This window comes from Etheostoma cragini, chromosome 2 (genome assembly GCF_013103735.1).
Source record: "Etheostoma cragini isolate CJK2018 chromosome 2, CSU_Ecrag_1.0, whole genome shotgun sequence".
NCBI lineage: Eukaryota > Metazoa > Chordata > Actinopteri > Perciformes > Percidae > Etheostoma > Etheostoma cragini.
Window position 1 is genome coordinate 12498446 of NC_048408.1, and position 19602 is coordinate 12518047.

General features: G+C 40.3%; 1 protein-coding gene across 5 annotated transcripts in view; it reads right to left on the reverse strand.

Annotated features, from left to right (window-relative positions):
• Positions 1-19602, reverse strand: part of cntln (centlein, centrosomal protein) — an 86064-nt gene that overhangs the window by 58511 nt on the left and 7951 nt on the right. For all 5 annotated transcript variants that reach the window (XR_004659509.1, XR_004659508.1, XM_034893088.1 and 2 more), the window contains exons 5-10: positions 18279-18413; positions 17193-17372; positions 15179-15312; positions 12881-13043; positions 12084-12314; positions 3417-3557 (exon numbers count right to left, since the gene is read on the reverse strand). Coding sequence is in view for 3 of the 5 variants with exons in the window: in XM_034893088.1 (XP_034748979.1) it covers positions 3417-3557; positions 12084-12314; positions 12881-13043; positions 15179-15312; positions 17193-17372; positions 18279-18413 (984 nt within the window). In the remaining 2 variants the exon portion in view is untranslated. The remainder of the gene's footprint in view (positions 1-3416; positions 3558-12083; positions 12315-12880; positions 13044-15178; positions 15313-17192; positions 17373-18278; positions 18414-19602) is intronic.

Sequence of the window (19602 nt, forward strand, 5' to 3'; positions counted from 1 at the left end):
TAAGAGGAAAATGAGGAGAGAGGCCTGAATCTAAACAGAGTCTGTATGCAAGCAAGAGTAAAACCCTTAGTTACTGAGGGGTCAGGGTCACTGGCTTTAGAGCAAAGAAGAAACATTTAATCGACAGACTCCCTCCTCCACCCTCTCTCTCTCCATCTCCCAGAGAGAGGGGTTACTGTCATCAATGGGGTTCTTTATGATTGCAGCAGTGTGTCATGTGCGCATCTGGAGCTCTCAACGCTGAACTTGTTCAGGTTCCCGGGCAAATAGGAATGTTGTACACATACACGCACAGGATAAGACACATGCATAGAAAGACATACATTGCAGTGTACACACATGGGTGCATATATATACACAAAGCAAATGTACTCCATCTCACAAAAGAATATATTAAAGGAGCACAAAAAGATAAAAATTTAAAAGATACACTGTCAAACACCTGACTAATGTTAGAGCCGGTAACCAACAAAGACACAGTCATGTCAAGACGGGCAAAGCTAAAACATGTGTACAGGGGTGCCCAGCTTGCAGTGGCACAGATATCACTCACAGAAATGCCCTACAACATGGCCATTAGGAAGTCATACCCCCGGTGGGGCGAGTCAAAAGGCTCCCCGGAGGCTGCAATCAACGACTTTTATAAGAAAAAATTATAGCATCCACTACCCAATGTGACAGACGCTGGATAGATGAATGGAGAGTGAATTAAGCCAGCTATCGCTCCACTTAGCAAAAGCAGTTTTATCGCAGAGGATATCCATGTTAAGATAATCTTTGTCTTCATCTGGCTCAACAGAGAAGGAAAATTCCACCATGTCTCCCCAGCAATAGCTAGTTGAAGCCGCCTTATCCCTATGCTTTGCCATGGCGCTGAAAAGGAAGGGATCAGCTTTTGAGTCCACTGACATTCACAAGCAACGCTCAAGAATTCCAACCAGAATGGCCCTGCAGTGCTCGCAAGACTCTGCATCTGAGAGCAAAGCCTTGGCATGCTTTTACTCCCATACACAACCGGTCAAAAGTTTGGGGTCACTAAGAAATTTCCATTGCCCTTCATTATAGACAGAATACCAGCTGAGATCAGTTTTGCATTGTTCTTTTAACCAGGGCAGCAGTTTTCTAATTACATTATGTCCTTACATAATTGTTAAAAGTGTTTCAAGTAGTTTTTTATACTGATAACAAACTGGTAAACAAAATGTGCCTTTGGAACAATGGATGAATGGTTGTTGATAAAGGGCAATGTAGATATTGCATTAAAGATTAGCCACTCACTCAGATCAGCTGGTATTCTGACTATAATGGAGTGGTTTGGTTCATTTGTAAGTGACCCCAGACTTTTGACCGGTAGTGTGTATGTCATGCAGAGGTGATGGTTGCCCTTCCCTGAGATGGTAAAACTCCAATCAGCTACGCAAGGGCCAAATAATACATCCTTAACCTTGCCGCCAGAAGCATTTTACTAAGATGGTACAGGAAACTCAAGTGATCTTCACAGAGACAAAAAAATGAATATCGCGTTGGGTGCCACAGGCCATTATAAACACTGAGGTACCAAGCATGGTTCGAAGAGAACTGCACAGGTTGGATTGAAAGTTGAACTACATTATGCTCATAGTGGACAACTGAAAGTAAAAATTATTTGTTAAACCAATGTGGTTTTGAATTGAATAAATAATAATACACTTTTAATTGTTAATTCACTTTTGTTTTTAAAATCTGCCTTTTGTAGTTCAAACAACACTTTTCCTAACTCAAAAAGTCATCTTAACACTTACTGTATGTAGCAAATTACAAGTCATGTGCCACGGGGCACTGCTCGTCGCCTCAGCCAATAATCCCATTTCACTTATTGAAAGAACTACAAATTGTGTCCTAGGTGGTAGCAGTGGGCTGCACAGAATGCTCATTTCATCAGCTTTTGACCTTGCAGGCTGGTATTATTATTTAAATGGAGTGTAATGAAGCATAGCAGGTTCATGGTTTCTTTGGAGCATCATCACATTTAAATATAGAGCAGCCAACAGCAACAACTGCTTAAAGATTTTCACGCTATTTGTCAACAGTAAAGTTTAGCATAATTTATGGATTGGAGATGATGTTTACTTACCTAAAGCCAATGACGCAAGGTTTTACAACTCTTTTGACTTAGTGGGGAGAGGGAGAGCCTAGTATTGGCTGAATGATGAACATGCCACAGTGCCACATGGCCGGTTGAGTGACCAATGTTAGACCACTCCTACTGTAGCAGCCTGATAGAGGTGACTGCTTTGTGAAAGTGTTCAAAATTAAACTGAACAGTGAAAACTGAATCTAAAAGGTTATCCAAAATAATAATTCAATTTAGTTCACTTACTTACTTATGGACTTTTTGTGTCATTTATGAATTATTGCTCAATGCAGAATTCATGAGCCCAAGTAGTAAAAGGAAACAGGACTAAGTTTCCTATTAATACAGTTTGCCATCTAAAAGTATTTCATGTTCACAGGTTTTTAAAGGTGTTGAAAAGGTTAAAAATGGTGACTACTGTAGGTTATCTTAGCTGTTTTTTTTTTTTTTGGATAGAACACATGCACACTGTGTTAATCACACCAATTTAGACTTTTATAAATCAGACTGTTTTTGTTCAGCATAATAAGGCATCAAAAATGTATTGTGTGAAAAATGCATTATAGTCTCACTCTAAAAAGTATTGGCACAATAATCTAAATAATTAATAGTATGTTTATAACAACAATCCGATTATATGTGTGTGTGTGTGTGTGTGTGTGTGTGTGTGTGTGTGTGTGTGTGTGTGTGTGTGTGTGTGTGTGTGTGTTTTTCTTAGGGCAAACATAACAGAGCCTTCAGAAAAGGAGAGCACATCCAATGATGTCAATACTGTTTATTAATTTTGTACAAAATGATTATATTACATGTATTCCTGAACAGAAGCACCTTAATTGAAGCTACATGAGGACAGCTGTATAAATCGGACAAAGTGTCTTCAGGCCAGCTTTAAAGTAAGTGAACCCATCTAGAAACATGTCCTGCCAAACTTATGAGTGGAATACTGAGAAGATCAAAAGCTTCTTTCTTGTTCATAATGTACTGTTGAAGCAGTAAATTAGCCAGTGCCTGAGCCCAAGGCATGCGTGAAACCAGCAGCACACGCCGGCTTGGTCACAGTAGGAAGGCCATCTGTGCGTGTGTGTGTGTGTGTGTGTGTGTGTGCGCTGGAGAGTTCAGGACAAAGGTTGGAAAAGGCAGGGTCTGATAAACCACATGATTCTCAACAGACCATTTCCTTCATATCCCTTCTCCATGGCTTTGATCTTATCTGAGCAAAGTGGTAATGGGTAAGTGTGGGCATGTAAGCTGCTCACCCACGTGCTGTCTTTGACATAATTGGTAGTAGTGTGTGCTAACCTACCCGCAGTCCACTGACGGTACTGGTGGATCTCTGCTGAAGGGTCTTATCCTGCGGCCTGGGATCTGATCCTCGGGTGGGGGCCCAGTCAGAATCAGGGCTAGACCTCTGAGCTGCAGCATCAACCTGCTCTGACACTGTTGCCTGTAAGAAAACAGAAACAGTACCGGTGTGTTTGTGTTGTGAGTGAGAAAGACAGGCCTAGAGATGCAGAGAACAACAGAAAAGTGACCAAACAAAGTGTGAATCCAAAGTTAAGACGACTTGGATTGCTGAGCAGCTGTTTTTTTGTGAAACACATCATGTATCAAAACAAGTATCATTGCCCTCAATATACTTCAAACCTGAACGGTTTAAATGTTTTAAAACTCAGATTATTGCAAATATGTTGGACATGTGTCCGATTCAGAAGGATAATGTTCCCATATAGGTAAGGACTAGTAATTCATGATTCCTAATCTGTGACATGATGTCATGATATCTAGAAATAATGTTTTTCCCCCTAGTTTTTCATTCCACTTTAAAATGACACACCAGCACCATCTTAACCAAAAGAGTACACAAACAAAAGAATTAATCTGAATATTAGTAGTTGAGAAAAAACACACATTCAAAACAGATATTGGGATTACAACCCATATATAAGATGTCAGGATAGGTGAGGTTATGTCAGCAATCTACTGGTAAAACATCAAGAAAACAGAAAATGTCTACATCTTCAAATTGAAAAGCAAGCAAGATCTTTGTGTAATTTCTACATCCCTCTTAAGGTTACAAATTACAGTATACCGGGAGGAATCTATAGAAGAGGTGGAGATATCAGTTTGTGCATTAACAGTTATTTCAATGGACAATGCAATTTTGTCATAATTTCTGACACATTAGTATCGTTATCGTTAGCATGTTAAATGGACTTACCATGCACACTGGTTGTGCACATGACAATTTCATATGCCAAAGTCAATAACCAGATGTGTCATGTGGCAGTTGCACAACTATCTACCACCTCCAGCATTGTTGTGTGTGCTTTCATGGCCCGGCTATTTATCAGTGTCTATTAACCTGCAGCATCTGCACACCTAAGCACACAGCAGGGACTACCAAAACAAACTGACGGGGACAAAGATAAAGCATAGGGCCCACCCACAGGGAAGTAGGTTGTGATGCACACACATCCACAAAGGCAAACACTGACACATTTCCATTCCTATAATGCAACGGTGGATGTATGGATTTTAAAATGTCACTTAAATGACATTCTATCTTCACACTTTTTGCTGCGGCAAAACAGCAGCAACAGTCCTTCATGGGAATGTGTGTGTACAGAAAGAATGGCTTTAAGATCTATTCTAGAGACACATACACTCTATAGTCAAAGGGCAGGCACATATGTACACTTTGTGAACACTTAGTTGATGCCGGAGTCCTTAATCATGAAGTTAACACTCACCCATATACCTTTTAGACTTCATCACCTTACTGCATACATCTCACCTTTCTTTTCTTAAGTCCTTAATAACAAACAGTCTCACCTTCTGCTATCAACAACACGTCTACTGAACACATCAAATCAAACAGAGGCATTCACAACTGTGTTTTTCTGGTAGGCCAGGTAGTGCAGAAAACCGCATGGAATGTCATCACCTTTTTTCCAACGAGTCCTGATTGCATTATCAGAAACCTGGCATCTGGGTGTGACCTTGTTAACTGCCAGGGTAATCAACTTTAACCAAAGGGGAGGAGAGGGGATGATAAATTATTAGTGAGGAAGATTTTGTTCATGTTTTATTAAATTGGCCTGTCAAAGGGGGTTGGTCAAATTATCTGGGGCCTCGTTTATTGGAGGCCGGCCATATTGGCGCATCTGTTACAATTATTTATAATTTCCAGGCAGTCAGGAGGACGGACTGGGTTTTTTCGGCATCAGCCACATAAAGCAATTTAGAAATTAACTGATTAACTTTTTTCCCTCTGAAAATCTCTTTTAGCCCCATCCTAGTTTTCATCCAGCAAAAAAGAGAGAAACCGCGAGACAGTAAAGGTGCAAAGATGCAAAAGGGAAAGAATATTACAAGCAGCTTAGTGAAAGCAATGGACAGGGAGAGCATGAGATTGAAAAAGAGCAAGCAGGTGCAGTGAAAAAAGACCAAGAGATTGTGGGGAGGCTGAGGGAGGGAAGAGAAAAAAAGAGAAAAGCCTGCCTTGGTAATTACTGAACACGATTAGGTTCTTGGGGGAACTTGTCTGGCACTCGCGGCCCTCGCTGCTGAGGATGCGGCAGGCAGGACCATATGGAGGGAGGCTTGTGATTGTGCTCCCTGAAGCTCATGACCCGTCTGCTGCCGAGCCCTTGAGCTGAATGTGAAATGAGACTTGCCAGGCCTAATGTTCTACACATGCACCATTTATGCCACAAAACAAATCTGATCACTGTTAATTATGGAGCAGCTATAATCAGGAGGGGCCCCCGCCACACACACACACACGACTACATGCGTACACAAATACATACTCACACATCTGTGGAGCCACAGCATTTGGAAAAGTGAATGAATAGGCTTTAGAAGTGAGGGCTAGAAGGTACATGCCCCCCCCGGTCATGTGCAATTTGCATTCAAGATGGTGATGTGTGTGTGTGTGTGTGTGTGTGTGTGTGTGTGTGTGTTACTGGTAGTGAAGAGGGACTTTATAGAACGACAGTACACAGTGAGTGGGATGTAGATGTGTGTATGTTTTTGTGTGTATATACACAGCCATGAGTCCTCCCACACAGTCTGTTTGACCTGAGTGTATGTGCTTGAACAAGTGAGTGCATGTATCTACAGCGGCACATGGCTGTGCTTCATTAATGAGGCGAGCTGTGCAACACAGAGGTTCTCATCTAATGAGAGCAGTTGAGCTGGTAAAACACACCACTGGAGTCCATGTCATTAGTATGTCTCTGGCCCTGGACATGGCCCAGCTCCAAACACACGCTAATACACAAACTCATGTTGACAACACAGATAATACTTAAAACACATTGAGCATACACAAGATGTGTGGATGACAAAAATAGATTTATAAGTTATGAATGCTTATGAGACGTTAATTATTCGTAATTATTTGAATCTATAACCTTTACACAATGTTTTCATATGGAAAGGATTACTGATGTGTTGAGAGAAAGAGAAAAGGCATATGTTAATGCATAAAAGCAGCGGGTTACACTACATTTTTAACATACTCCTAGGGAGGTCCTGCCAGTTCAGCTGAAGGAGTGTAAAACTGAAGAGCAGCCAGAGTCAAAACAAGACCCATGTGGAAGACAATTCAAAACTACATGACTTCCCATCACATTTTACTGAGCCTCAGCAGAGGACAAAAAGAACCCCCATCCTTATTCTGTTCTGTACATTACTATGTACATAAAAATACACTAAAGAACCCTGTGGCTGACTCCGTTCCGTTTGACAAGAACTTGGTTGAAAAACAAATTTCCATGTTTCTATACAGCATTATGGTTTCATCGTTTTCACTCGATGTTTGCTATTAATGATGATGATGATCAAAAGAAACGCATCACCTAAGCCAAATGTGACCCCGCAAAATGGTGGGTGTATTTACGTGCGTGTGTGTGTGTGTGTGTGTGTAACTAGCACCTTAATTATACATCTCAAAGTGCTTCGATTGGATAACATAAATAACAAGCCAGAAGCAGATGTTTAAAGAAACATCTCAACAAGCTATGGGAGGTTCACCATGTGGGCTCCTGACTAGTCACCTTGGGAAATATTGCTTCCGTGTTTAAGGTTCAGTCCATAAAACTTATGACTAGTGTGTTAACAACATTTTATGTTTAGCATGCTAAAACTGCGTTTAACTATGAATATAGGTGCAGGTGCACGACTTAGTCAGTGGGATGGCTTGGCCATAATGACAGGTCATATCTATGATAATTAGAATTTTTATTAGTGTGAAAAAATGCCTTTTTCACAGAAGAGATTTTGGCTTAACATAGTAGTAGTAGCACAGGTGTTACTAATACCATTAATAGTGTCTCTGTTCTATTCAAGGGTCCCAGTGTGACATTGAACCAGCATGCACAATGCTGCTAATGGAATTCAGCCATAATCCATTTTTATTATTTACACTTGTGCTTTTCTAACTGTGACATGTCAACATGTTTTTTTGAAAAAGGCCTATTTTATCTATATTTTATCGGCTTTGTTGTCTTATATTCATAGAAAACTTTTCTGGACTGAATAAACATTCTTAATGTTCCCTTTTCAATGCTGATGAGAGAATAACCAGTGCTTTGAATGACTGCCCACACAATTAGCAACTTACCACTCATTTACTGTGGTGAAGGTTCCAGAAAGCCTGAGGTCTGCTATGGATTCTAATGTTGGTCTTTAATCACCGCACAGCTCTGACAATAGCCAAACACTAGACTACTATAAATACAATGACGCAGTTAGGGAGATAGTTGCAAATGATTAAATGTTTGCTCTAGCTATTTTTTTTCTTCACTAATGAGGACTCTCTTCCCTGTCTTGAGATTGTGATGGTGACTACCCCACCTGGCATTCCAAACCTTCCCAACCTGGCAGTTTGTTCAGACTGCATCTCATTGTGTGTGGGGTACACCCAGGTGCCTGAAGATTGTCCAGGCCTTCCAGCTAGAAGATCAGGGCATGAGGCCATTTCCAGTCTGACATGATGGAGATATCACACCGTTTTCAGTACACAGAGACCCATACACAATATAGAACAATTCTGAAAAAACAGTGCAAGTAGTGCTGAAAAAATGAGTCGATTTGTTGACTGACCAACAACCATTTTGATGATGGATTAATTAAGTTATTTATGAAGCAAAAAAACACTATCTGGTTCACGCTTTTCCTATGAGAAGATTTTCTGCTTTTCTTTTCTTTCTTTTTTTAAATTACTTCAATGTATTTTTTGCTCCGGAAAACTGTAATGGGCATTTGCCAAATATTTTTCTGGCCTTTTTTAAACTAAATAATAAATTGTAAAAGCAATGAACAATGAAATTGACAATGAAAATTATCATTAGTTAGACCTAAAGTATGTATATGTTTTGCTGTGTTGTAATGTATGTGGAGCTGAAACAGGTTTAAAAAAAAAAAAAGCAAAATTAATTTTTAACATAGTGCTGACCCTGCAGGTTAATTGATATAGGAGGTAACAGTATCCAAAAACATATATTAACTGCCAGCAAGGCGGAACGGCTTGGTTATTCGAGACAATATTTATGTTTAAGCCTTAATAAAATCTTGTTAAGCTTCCTGCAAATAGTTGATAAAAGACAGAAGCGAACAGACAGTCAATCTTGGTGCACAGCATGGAAGTATAAGAAACAATGGGTGTTATTACTCTCACCCATCCTCCTCATTTATTTCTGCTCCCCCCCCAAACCACTGCGGGAGGGGTGTTCAAAGCCGTCGCTCTGGTCCATATTCAAATGAGCGCTGCATCTCCCCCCTGTGCTCCCGTTGCGATCAGCACTTTGATCAGCTCCAATGGTAACTTCCACCGAAACATTTAAAATTAAAATCAAATATTCCTTAACAACCGGCGCATCGGAATTTAACAGGTGTTCGGGAGGAAGTTGTTACAGAATTTGCGATTATGTGCTCGGATACACACACCTTTAGTCAAACACACACCTACGCAGACACACGCGAACACTCATACTCACAACCTGTCAGTGAAATTACAGAGTGGGAAACAGAAAGCCCTCCTGACTGAGTGCTATACCTTGGGATACCTGATCTGTTCACTTTGATGTCAGTGGGTAAGAAAGTTAAAGAAACAAATCAGCCAGACAGCAGCTACATGTGTTCAGTAAACAAAAGTTCATATTAATTCTTAGCTATGGTTATAACCATGGTATTTTTATATTTAAATTGAAGCCCTGGAAATTTGTAATGAGTTTTTTCATTCTGACTTGGGTGAAGAAGAGACAAGAGGTTGAGTTAATGTTTTTGTGATAAAATAAACACACATATTATGTATATGCACACTAACATACATAGTATCCATTCATGCATGTATGCACGCATGCGAGCCCACACTACACACACACAGTACTAACTGCATATTCTCTAAATGTAGTATTAATTACTGGGGGAACACTGCAGTACTGTATTTAATTACTGATTAAATGATCCATTTACATTTCACCGCTGGTTAAATTAACAGGGTTAAGTGAGACAGGGCGATTCTAACCCACTTAACATTTGAGCTGATATCTTTTAACTTCCAGTCTGGGGGCAGCACTGTCAGAAAATATCATCCAATCAAATTAAACAATTACAGTCTATGGAGGCCAAGAAATTACTGCTGCAAAAATTTTATCTTCAGCTGCATTTGCTCCAGCGTGGTTTTATCTACAATAAGACGTTCAAACTGAAGTGAAAGTCATACCGCAGAAAAGATTGTGAAACTCATTTTAACAAGTCCATTGCACTACAATGTTGATGTAATGTAGTTGGTGTGGCTGAAGACTACAATGTATAGATATAGTACATATTACTATTCTAGTCTTTGACACTGTGTAGGAAATAGGAATTGTTTAAGCTCCCTTAAAACATGGCTTCAACATTGACTTTTTACTAGGGCCTCTATTGCCTTAGGGTGACAGTTCAAAGATAGTGAGTTAAAGCCAAACCACTGCTGACTGACAGATGTAGAACTGTAACTCTAACATCATCTTCAAGAACATAACTGGGCCCCAATTAAATCACATCTCTCCACCTCTTATATATCTATCTGACAGGAGTGCGTTAAAAGGACTTCCAGGTACTTGGGTGGAAGGATAGAAACAAGATAGATAAAGTAAGTAAGTCAGAGAGTGTATGTGTACCTAGGACAGCGTTGGAGAAGATCAGATAGCTGACATAAAAGATGCTACTGCTAAGAGAGATGGATAGATCAAGGGTGAACTAGAGCGATTAAGAGAGTGATTCTCAGTTGAAGACCACCACCACAGGCCATGCTTGGACTTGTCAGTTATAACTGTGCCAACTAATCCACCTACACATTGCTGTCTCTGTATGCTAGCACAATTAGACAATAGCTCCAGACTAGGGGTGCGAGATATATCGACTCATTATCGTTATCGCAATATATTGAAAGTATCCCAATAAGAATGCAATATTTCGTTTTCTCTGTGGAGCACTGCGTGGCTTAATTGTGTTCGATTTAGAGCCCGCTTGAAGCGCTATAATGATCATGTTACACTGGCCAGTTACCGTGCCATTTGCAAATGTTAGTGCACGTAAGCGCACTAGCAAGCCCTATGTAGTATACAACGTGTGATGCATATTTCGACAGTGACAGTGTGAGTGAAGAAATAGAGACGACAAAGCGGAATGAATCAGAGAAGTGAAAGAAAAGTTGTGTCCTGTTCTCTTTATTTATTTATTTTATACTGTACAACCTGTGTGTCTTGATTGGTAGACATGGTCGTTATTTTTATTCAGGTTCTACCAGTCCAATATGACGGTTCAGTTGAAATAAAACTTGTTTAATTTGTTATGAATCTATTTAGATGTGTTTTCCCGTAACTTTTGTAATTTTACATAAGTTTAAAAATATTAATATCGATGTCGCAATGTTCATAATCAATTTCGCAATATCACATTTTTTCAATATCGTGCAACCCTACTCCAGACAGGTGACTGAAAGAATTATAAAAATGTGTTTATTATGTAAGAAAATGCACAGATGCATTATGCAATGAATCATAAGCTTATACAGTGACGGACCGGTAATATGGAATTTGGGCAGATGCTTCATAGACTGTTTGTGCCGACTGGCCAATCAGAGAGCCGCATGATTGTCACAGACATGACTTAATGGTAAACGGCGGCCCATATCATTTCTCTCGGCCCCCTTTCAAATGTCATTAATAATTGTCTTTGTCCCAGTGATAGCCGGACTTCTCCAAATCCTTCACACCTATCAGTATAGTAATCTGATCAGTATTTCTACCACATATGACTCTCTCAATATCACAGTCAGGGTTACCGTCTACACTCACAAACTGTCAGTCTGCATTGTTTTGTAGCAAAATTACTCATTCAGATCAGATGTTCAAAAACGTGCATGGTTTGACCTAAAACAAATCTATTTTCTCTGAAGTTTCTTTTATTTGATTATTTGCAAACGTTACGTCGGCGTGGTTGTTGAGGACGGTTACAAACTACTTTCTTCTAAATTGAAGATTGGAAGTTGGAAGCTATACTTTCGAGAAAAAAAAAAATTAATTGAAGCATTACGCAACACATGCATTATTATGGAGGGTATGGCTCTGATGATTTATTCATTTTTTTATGCACTGAGGTTGTGCATTGATGTCTCTATGTTTTTGTGCAGTTGTTTATAGAATGGGAGTTTACATTCACCATCACTGGGACTATCAAAAGTGTGTGTTCTTTCCATGCGTCAAAAGTTCTATCTATATATATATATATATATATATATATATATATATATATATATATATATATATATATATATATATATATATATATAACTCAGTTCAACAACTTCGGCATCATAAAAAATCCCTTTTAGCCTGGAGTGCTCATGCACTAGATATGAACTCTAAAAAGAGAGGGCTCTGTCAGGGAGATGTTGAAGAATAAGCAGGGTGCATACCTTAAAGTTGGTTTGTCTGTTTGGTGAGGGGTAAAGAGGTGTGTGTTGAGCCTGTTGTTGATGGTGTTGCTGCTGCAGTTGTTTCTGTTCCTGTTGTTGTAGCTGGGCCTGGAGCTGCAGGATGTGTTCGTCTTTTTGAGCCAACAGGCTGCTGAGCTTCTGGTGACTCTGACGGAGGTTGGCCTCACTAGACACGAGGGCCTGGTAGCACTGACTCAACTCCTTGTACAGCTGTCAAGAAACACAAATAAGACACAAAAGGTTAAAAAAATGCAAGGCAGGAGGGGAGCTGAAGAGGGAATGGGTCATTTCAACAAGAGATGAGAAAACGCTAAGACAAAATCACTCATGAGATGGGGTGACATCAATTTTGATATATATTTATATGGGATTGTTATCTTATTTCTATAGTAATGGGAAATAAGATAATTTAAGTAATGACAAAAAGGAAAGATTAAAGGATAAAAAGAATAAAATATATATAAAATATAATAATAAGTGAGACCAAACATATTCTTTAAAGCATCATGTTTTATGACTCACAATTGCCCCAAATGTCTCCCTGTCCCCCTCCCTGTGTAGTGATGTGTGTGGCACAGTGGTACAGTCATTAGGCAGAGGGGTGGTAGGTTGAGAACCCATTCATTCTAGCACTAGTCAAATAATTGTAGTTTAGAGCTAGCTTGGAAATAAATCACCACAGCGGGTGAGGCCAGAGTGGAGTGCAATAAAGTGGTTATAATAAAGATGATCTCAAGGTTTGGCATGTGTGTATGTGTCTGTGTGCATGTGTGTACCCTTTGATATGAGGTGGTGTCAGCAGTATGTGCCTCTTCTTGGTTCCTCAGGACTTTCTGAGTGTCTAGGTTGAGGCCTTCTAGTTGCTTGATCAGAAGGCTCTGCTCTGCTGCATGCCCTGTACTCTGTCTGTACAGGGTCTGCACCTCTGCAAACTCACAACTACAACGCACACATCACACACACACACACACACACGTTAAACAAATTCATACATACCTGTACATGCACTGTGACTGTTAAAGTAAAATCGAATTCAATGTAAATAAAGTAAAATGTGTAATTCACTCAAATCTGCACTGAAAATGAAATTGCAATATTAGGATGAACAAAGGATAATGACAATTTTATCATCGTCTGGAAAGACCAGGTGATGTCAATCTTAAGGTTTTAAATGCCCAGACTCATCTGACCTTGCCACAACAATCAGCACTATGGCTTCTTCTAAGCAGTTGTCTAAAAAACTGAAACTGAAAATGGTTGACGCTCACAAAGCAGGGGAAGGCTTTAAGAAGATAGCAAAGGGTTTTCAGATGCCAAAATCCTCTGTTTGGAATGTAATTAGGAAATGGGAGTCATCAGGAACACTGGAAGTTAAAGCAAGATCTGGAACACCAAGAAAATTATCAGACAGAACAGCTCACAGGATTGTGAGAAAGCAAGTCAAAACCCACGTTTGACTGCACAACCCATCCAGAAAGACCTGGCAAACACTGGAGTTGTGGAACACCATTCCACTTTAAATAGATACTGGTACAAATATGGTCTTCATGGGAGACTCATCAGAAGAAAACCTCTTCTACGTCCTTACCACAAAAATCGGCATTTGAAGTTTGCAAATGAACATAAAGATAAGCCTGATGCATCGTGGGAACAAGTTCTGTGGACCAATGAGGTTAAAATCGTACTTTTTGGCCGAAATGAGCAAAGGTACGTTTGGAGGAGAAATATTTTTGCAGAATTTAATGAAAAGAACCCCTGTGCAACTGTTAGGCGGGGGGGGGTCCAATCATGCTTTGGGGTTGTGTTGCAGCCAGTGGGACAGGGAACATTTCACAAGTAGAAGGACAAATGGATTCAATAAAATTTCAGCAAATTTTGGACGCTAACATCATGCCATCTGTGAAAAAGCTGAAGTTAAAGCGAGGATGGCTTCTACAAATGGGTAATGATCCTAAACACAACTCAAAATCCATGGTGGATTACATCAAGAGGTGTAAATTGAAGGTTTTGCCATGGCCTTCACAATCTCCTGTCCTCAACATATTTGAAAATCTATGGATAGATCTTAACCCGTTTGTGCCGGATGTTTCGCTACGAAATATCTACCGCCAGTTACTGCGTTGCGCAACTCTGAACCTCCGACAGAGGAAGTGGTAGATTATGATGAAAAAAAATCTAACTTTTTGTGACAAATTGTACAAATGTCTAATCTGTCATTTGATGCCTTTTGGAGATTTTTCCATCTTTTCTTGGCTTCTATACGCACATTAATACAAATTTTTATCTGGGGTGCCCAAACCTTCAAGCCCCACTGTAGTAATGTCAGGGGTGGCCTCTAGCTCACCCAGTAAGAGCGTGCGCCCCATGTAGGCTGAGGCCTTTGCAGCGGCCCAGGTTGGAATCTAACCTGCGGCCCTTTGCTGCATGTCATCCTCCATCTCTCCCACCCTTCCTGTCTATCCACTGTCACTCTAAAATGAAGGGAAAAGCTCCCAAAAAATAATCTTTAACAAAAAAACATAGCGATGTTATCAGAACTTTGTTTTCTGTCACATGGAATGACTAGAAAATGCTCCATTAAGTTAATTGGATATATTTATTTGCCCAGCTAAAACTTAAAGAATGGTATCTAGTCCTAGGGTGAATGACATGTCAGAATGCCTCTGGCATTAAAACAGAAAAGTAGTTAAAAAAGGTTGAGATTACCACTAAGGCTCCTACGGTTCTCATAGTTTTTATCATATCGACTAAAGCTTAGTCAAAGCCTGCCCTTTTTCCCTGTTCTCCTTCTTTTAAAGCACATCCACTATGCAGGGCTTATCAAGTGGCTTTAGGTGAGCTAGAGTGGAAGAAATCTGTCACCCCCAAGCCTCACAGCGTAGACAGCAATATACAAACCGCTCCACAAAGTAACACGTGAGTGAAGTAATGTATATGCATGTGTCTACACAGGACAGAAGCATGCTTCCTTTAACTAATTACATTACTCATAAATATAACCAATTCAGGTGTGGTTGTCACAAGAAAACAGACACTGAGGTGTACTGGGCGATACTTAAGTTGGAAGGGCTCACCGAAGTTGATTGAGTTGCCCCTCTTTTGCCGCCACCTCCCTCTCTTTGGAAGAAAGCTGAGCTTTTAGACTGCTACTGTGGCTCTGCAAGCTGGACAACTCGTTCCAAGCATTGTGTAGCTCCTTCTCCAACTCCTGGTGTAGAAGAGTAACAGTAGTTTATTTCTATTTCAGGAACATAAAGCGCCATGTGTCTGCAGTGGATTGAGTAGTAGTCCATGTAAATGCAGCGGAGACTAGTGATGTTGCACTGGAATCAGAGAGGTTTCATTTGAAAGTTTAAAGAAAGTATAAAGGTTGGATATCAAACAAACCATATCTTGTACTGGTTGTTCACACTACAAATGTTTCAACCATTTTCACTGTTTTATTAATCATTTTTAAATGAATTCTGTTTTAATCCAAAAAGCTGTCTACACTGGCCAAGTAACAGCTCATATTTCTGTCACACTTTAACCTAAAGCATTGTTTTAGGCTCCAAATATATTTACTTCCAATTTACACATGTAACTACATTGATTGTGTTTTGGGCTGTAAGCACTACACAGCAGCCCTGTGGCTGAACAGATCCAGTGGAGATGTGGGACTGCAGCTGCTGCTACTTTGCTGCTTTCGCTGTGCAGCAGGTGTAAACAAGGTGTTAGTGACAGCTTTTTCTTAATAAGAAGAAACCATTAGAGCAGGGCAGGTTGCAGGGCATCAAACACATAAAGGTCCCCAAACCTTGACAGATTATATGTAATTAAACATAATTTCACTGAGCCAGTATTAACCATATGCAAAGTTAATTAGACTTGGGGAATTACAAGAATGGACATGAAAGGATGCTGCATAAAGTACATCCACAGCAATCATGTTGGTTTGGTGGCTATACATGGGAGGACAAAATGATTACCCTGCACTAAAACAAAATGCTTAGTTTTTGAAGAAAAATTGTATAACTTTTATTTTAGACAAAACATCTTCTGTCAATAAGGTACTTACGTGTTACGTAAGTGAACATAATAAGGAGGTTCGCTAAATTTGTATTAGCTTTAGGGCTACCACATTGTGTTTTTTAATTTTGTTCCCCTGGTCTGTCGGTGTACCTTATCTGTGCATGCACTGAATTAAATAATAAATTCATGGACAAATCTTTGCTATGTAAAACAAATGTGCATGATGTATCCACTGCACACCCCATGTTCTCTATCTCCATCTCTTAAATCAATGTATGATACAAAAAACGAGGAACAGGTGGAATGTCTTAGGCTGTGATAGATGTGCATAGACTAGCTGCTTGGCTCCATCCTGTCCAAGTGTAATTACTATGCAGCTCTGACTTATTTAAGCCTTTCTGCCTGACTCCATTTGACTCGCGGAGCAATATGTTTCATTACATGAATGTAATGTGAGGCTTTTAGGCTGCTCCTATGTCCTGAGACTCTAGTATTGTTGGCAGGCAACTGATTTTTGTAAGTCAATGGCAAAAGGTGGCATGTTGAAATGAAAGCTCCCCAGGACTTTGGAGGAATTTGATTGGTAAATGTTTTTACCAATCCAAAACCAAAACCAAAACCAACATCGCTGTCAATATCTAATCAATGTATTTTAAATGTCCACAGAGATGGGAAGTATTGATTCATACCAATGACTGGAGCAATAGACAGATTCTGAATACTACCTGCTTGCATTTGGGAAAAATAAATGACCTCACAACTACAAACCCTTGCATCCATACAAGCAAATTTTGTCATGAAAGATCTGTTGTGGTAAGCTTAATTTATTTTTTCACCCCAAAGGAAGATCTATCTACCACATGTTGAATCGTAATTTTTCCTTCCTTTGAATACAGTCCCCGCATATTTAAATTGCGTGTTTTTCAACAAAGATATTTATATATTCACATTGTGAGGAGCAAAGGGTATGAAGGATCTGGGAGTTCAGGGTGTGCAGAGGAAACGGAAAGCTGGAGGACGGGGCTCTTCCTGTACAACTTTGTGTGTGTCTGAATGGACTTGTCCCCGTGTTCATACCTTGACTCTGTTCTGTGCAGCATCCCCCTGGTCTCGTTGGCTGTTGGCCTGCCTCTCTTTCTCCTCCAGGTCAGCTCGCAGGGCAGCCCAGCGGGAGGTTAATCCCTCTTTCTCCTCCCCTAGAGCCTTCACCACCTGCCGCTCCTCCTCTTCTTTCCTCCTACACTCCGTCTTCATTTCCTGGATAAGAGAGGTGTGTGTGTGTGTGTGTGTGTGTGTGTGGGAGGAGGAGAGTGAGGGGTCATGAGGGCCAAATAAACAACGGTGACGGAGGGGTGAAAAGACTGAAAAGAAATGAAAGAAAAAAAAAGATTGAGAAGAACAAAAAGAGAACCAATCCATGGGGTTGAGACGGAAATGAATATGTAAATGACTGGACCGGTTTTGCTGCGGGAGCCCCCTACATGGGCTGCTGATTGGCCAAGGTCACCTGTGCTGTATGACTGGGTTCATGCGGCCAGATGTTGGCTGGTGTGGGCCGAGCCGTGCCGCAAGAGCTGGGCTCATGCAGGTACAGGGGCCAGTGTGTCGGCTTCAATAGCAGGCTCCTAATGAGAATGGTGCCCGCTGCAAGACCCATTAGACTCAACCTAGGTCTCCTTTGATGCTGTCCCCCACAATTTCTCGCCATGAGACCTCACCAAGACTATGTAAGGACCATTCCTTTATCAATAAATCATAGCCAGGTCCCAACTAAGCATAATTAGGGAGAAGCCACACTATCACATGCACACTTTCCCCCCGCTGAAGCATGTCATTAAGTATTTATCTGCAAGTTAACAACCTGCTTTCCTTTCTCTCCCTCTTTCTCACACACACACACACACACACACACACACACACACACACACACACACACACACACACACACACACACTCTTACCCACTGTCATGTATTCTCTGTTTGTCAGTAGCAGGGAAGGAAAGCTAAAAGCAAGAGATGGTGAGATATCCATCTTACTCTTCTAAATGATTCAAATGCCTGTGGCTACAGCCACAAGGGGCTTGTCGTGTTCAGTGCCACGCAGAAAAGAGATTTCTTTTGACTCCGAGGCCCAGACTGCCACAGAAATTTGTTCCACCAACCTTAAGTTCCTGCCTGTTATTGACCAGTTGCTCACGCAGAGCTGTCAGCTCCTTCTTCATTAAGGCACTCTCCTCGTCCACTGTTGTCCTCCTCTGTACCAAGTTGTTAATCTCCTGTTGCTGCCCTGTCACTTTCTGTTGTACACAGCGAGACAGAAAAAAAAGACAGATCAACATAGAAAGACCCATGTTATCTTATGGATTTATGTCTTTACAATTATCAAAAATAGGATCTGGACTGTTTACAAGTTTTATACCTTTAGGGTTGTTGCAACAGAAATTGGGATGCAATTTATGATTACTTTCACAAGATACTTTCCATACGAAATTATTCTACCAATTATTTTTGGGATTATTTAAAAATGCCCGTTGCAATTTCCAAGGGCCCATGTTGACAACAGTGAGTCTCGTTTTGTCCCAAAAAATTCCAGACCCAAAGATATTCAGTTTACTAGACAAGAACAACCAATTTTTGTTTGAAAAATTACCTAAAATGATCAATCCATTATCGGAACAGTTGCCAATTAAGGTTCTCTGTCAATTGACATATTTGTTAAACAGAAAGCTACCACACACACTTGACTATTAAGATCAAACTCTTTTTAGATCTATTGTGAGTCACAAAATATCATAAAGCTCCACGATGATCAATTTAATGATTCGCAAGGTCTATCAAACCAGAGGTCAGCAGGAATTGTTCAGTGATTTTAATGACCACCCACTTTTGATGCTGGAATATTTTTCACATATGTTTTTTGGCAGCCTTTATGGCATCAGTGGGAGGAGGCTGGCGTCTTAACACCTCATCAGCTGGGGTTTGGCATTGGCTTTTAATCCACAGCCTTCTGTGGGTACAGCCTCCTCTCAAATAACACTGTGCACTGGGATGCAATTAATTGCCATGTTGAGGGAAATCGCTCAAATATATCCAGATAGTGGATTTAGCGTTTCCCGCTACTCCTAGCTCGCCGTGCTAAGAACAGAGGGGCTTTAATAGAGATTTATACTGGAGAGCAGAAAATAAATTCAAACGTTGATAATGAGCTAGGCAAGAACAATTTGAACCCCAGTAGTGCTCAATTGATAGAAGAGAAAAAAAGGGGGGTTCCGCCAAGTTAAGAGGTCTAGGACAGAAAGATTAGCATTTAAAAATTCCCAGTGCAGTTCAAAAATGAAAGCTAATTATGTTATAAAAATGGAAAGGAGTAGCGAGGGAAAGTACTGTATCTAGACAAAGAGGTGGACGGAAAAAGCAAGACTAGAGAAGAAAAAAAAAAAACATCATCAAAGTTGGAGAGTAGAGATATTAAGAGCAATGTAAGAT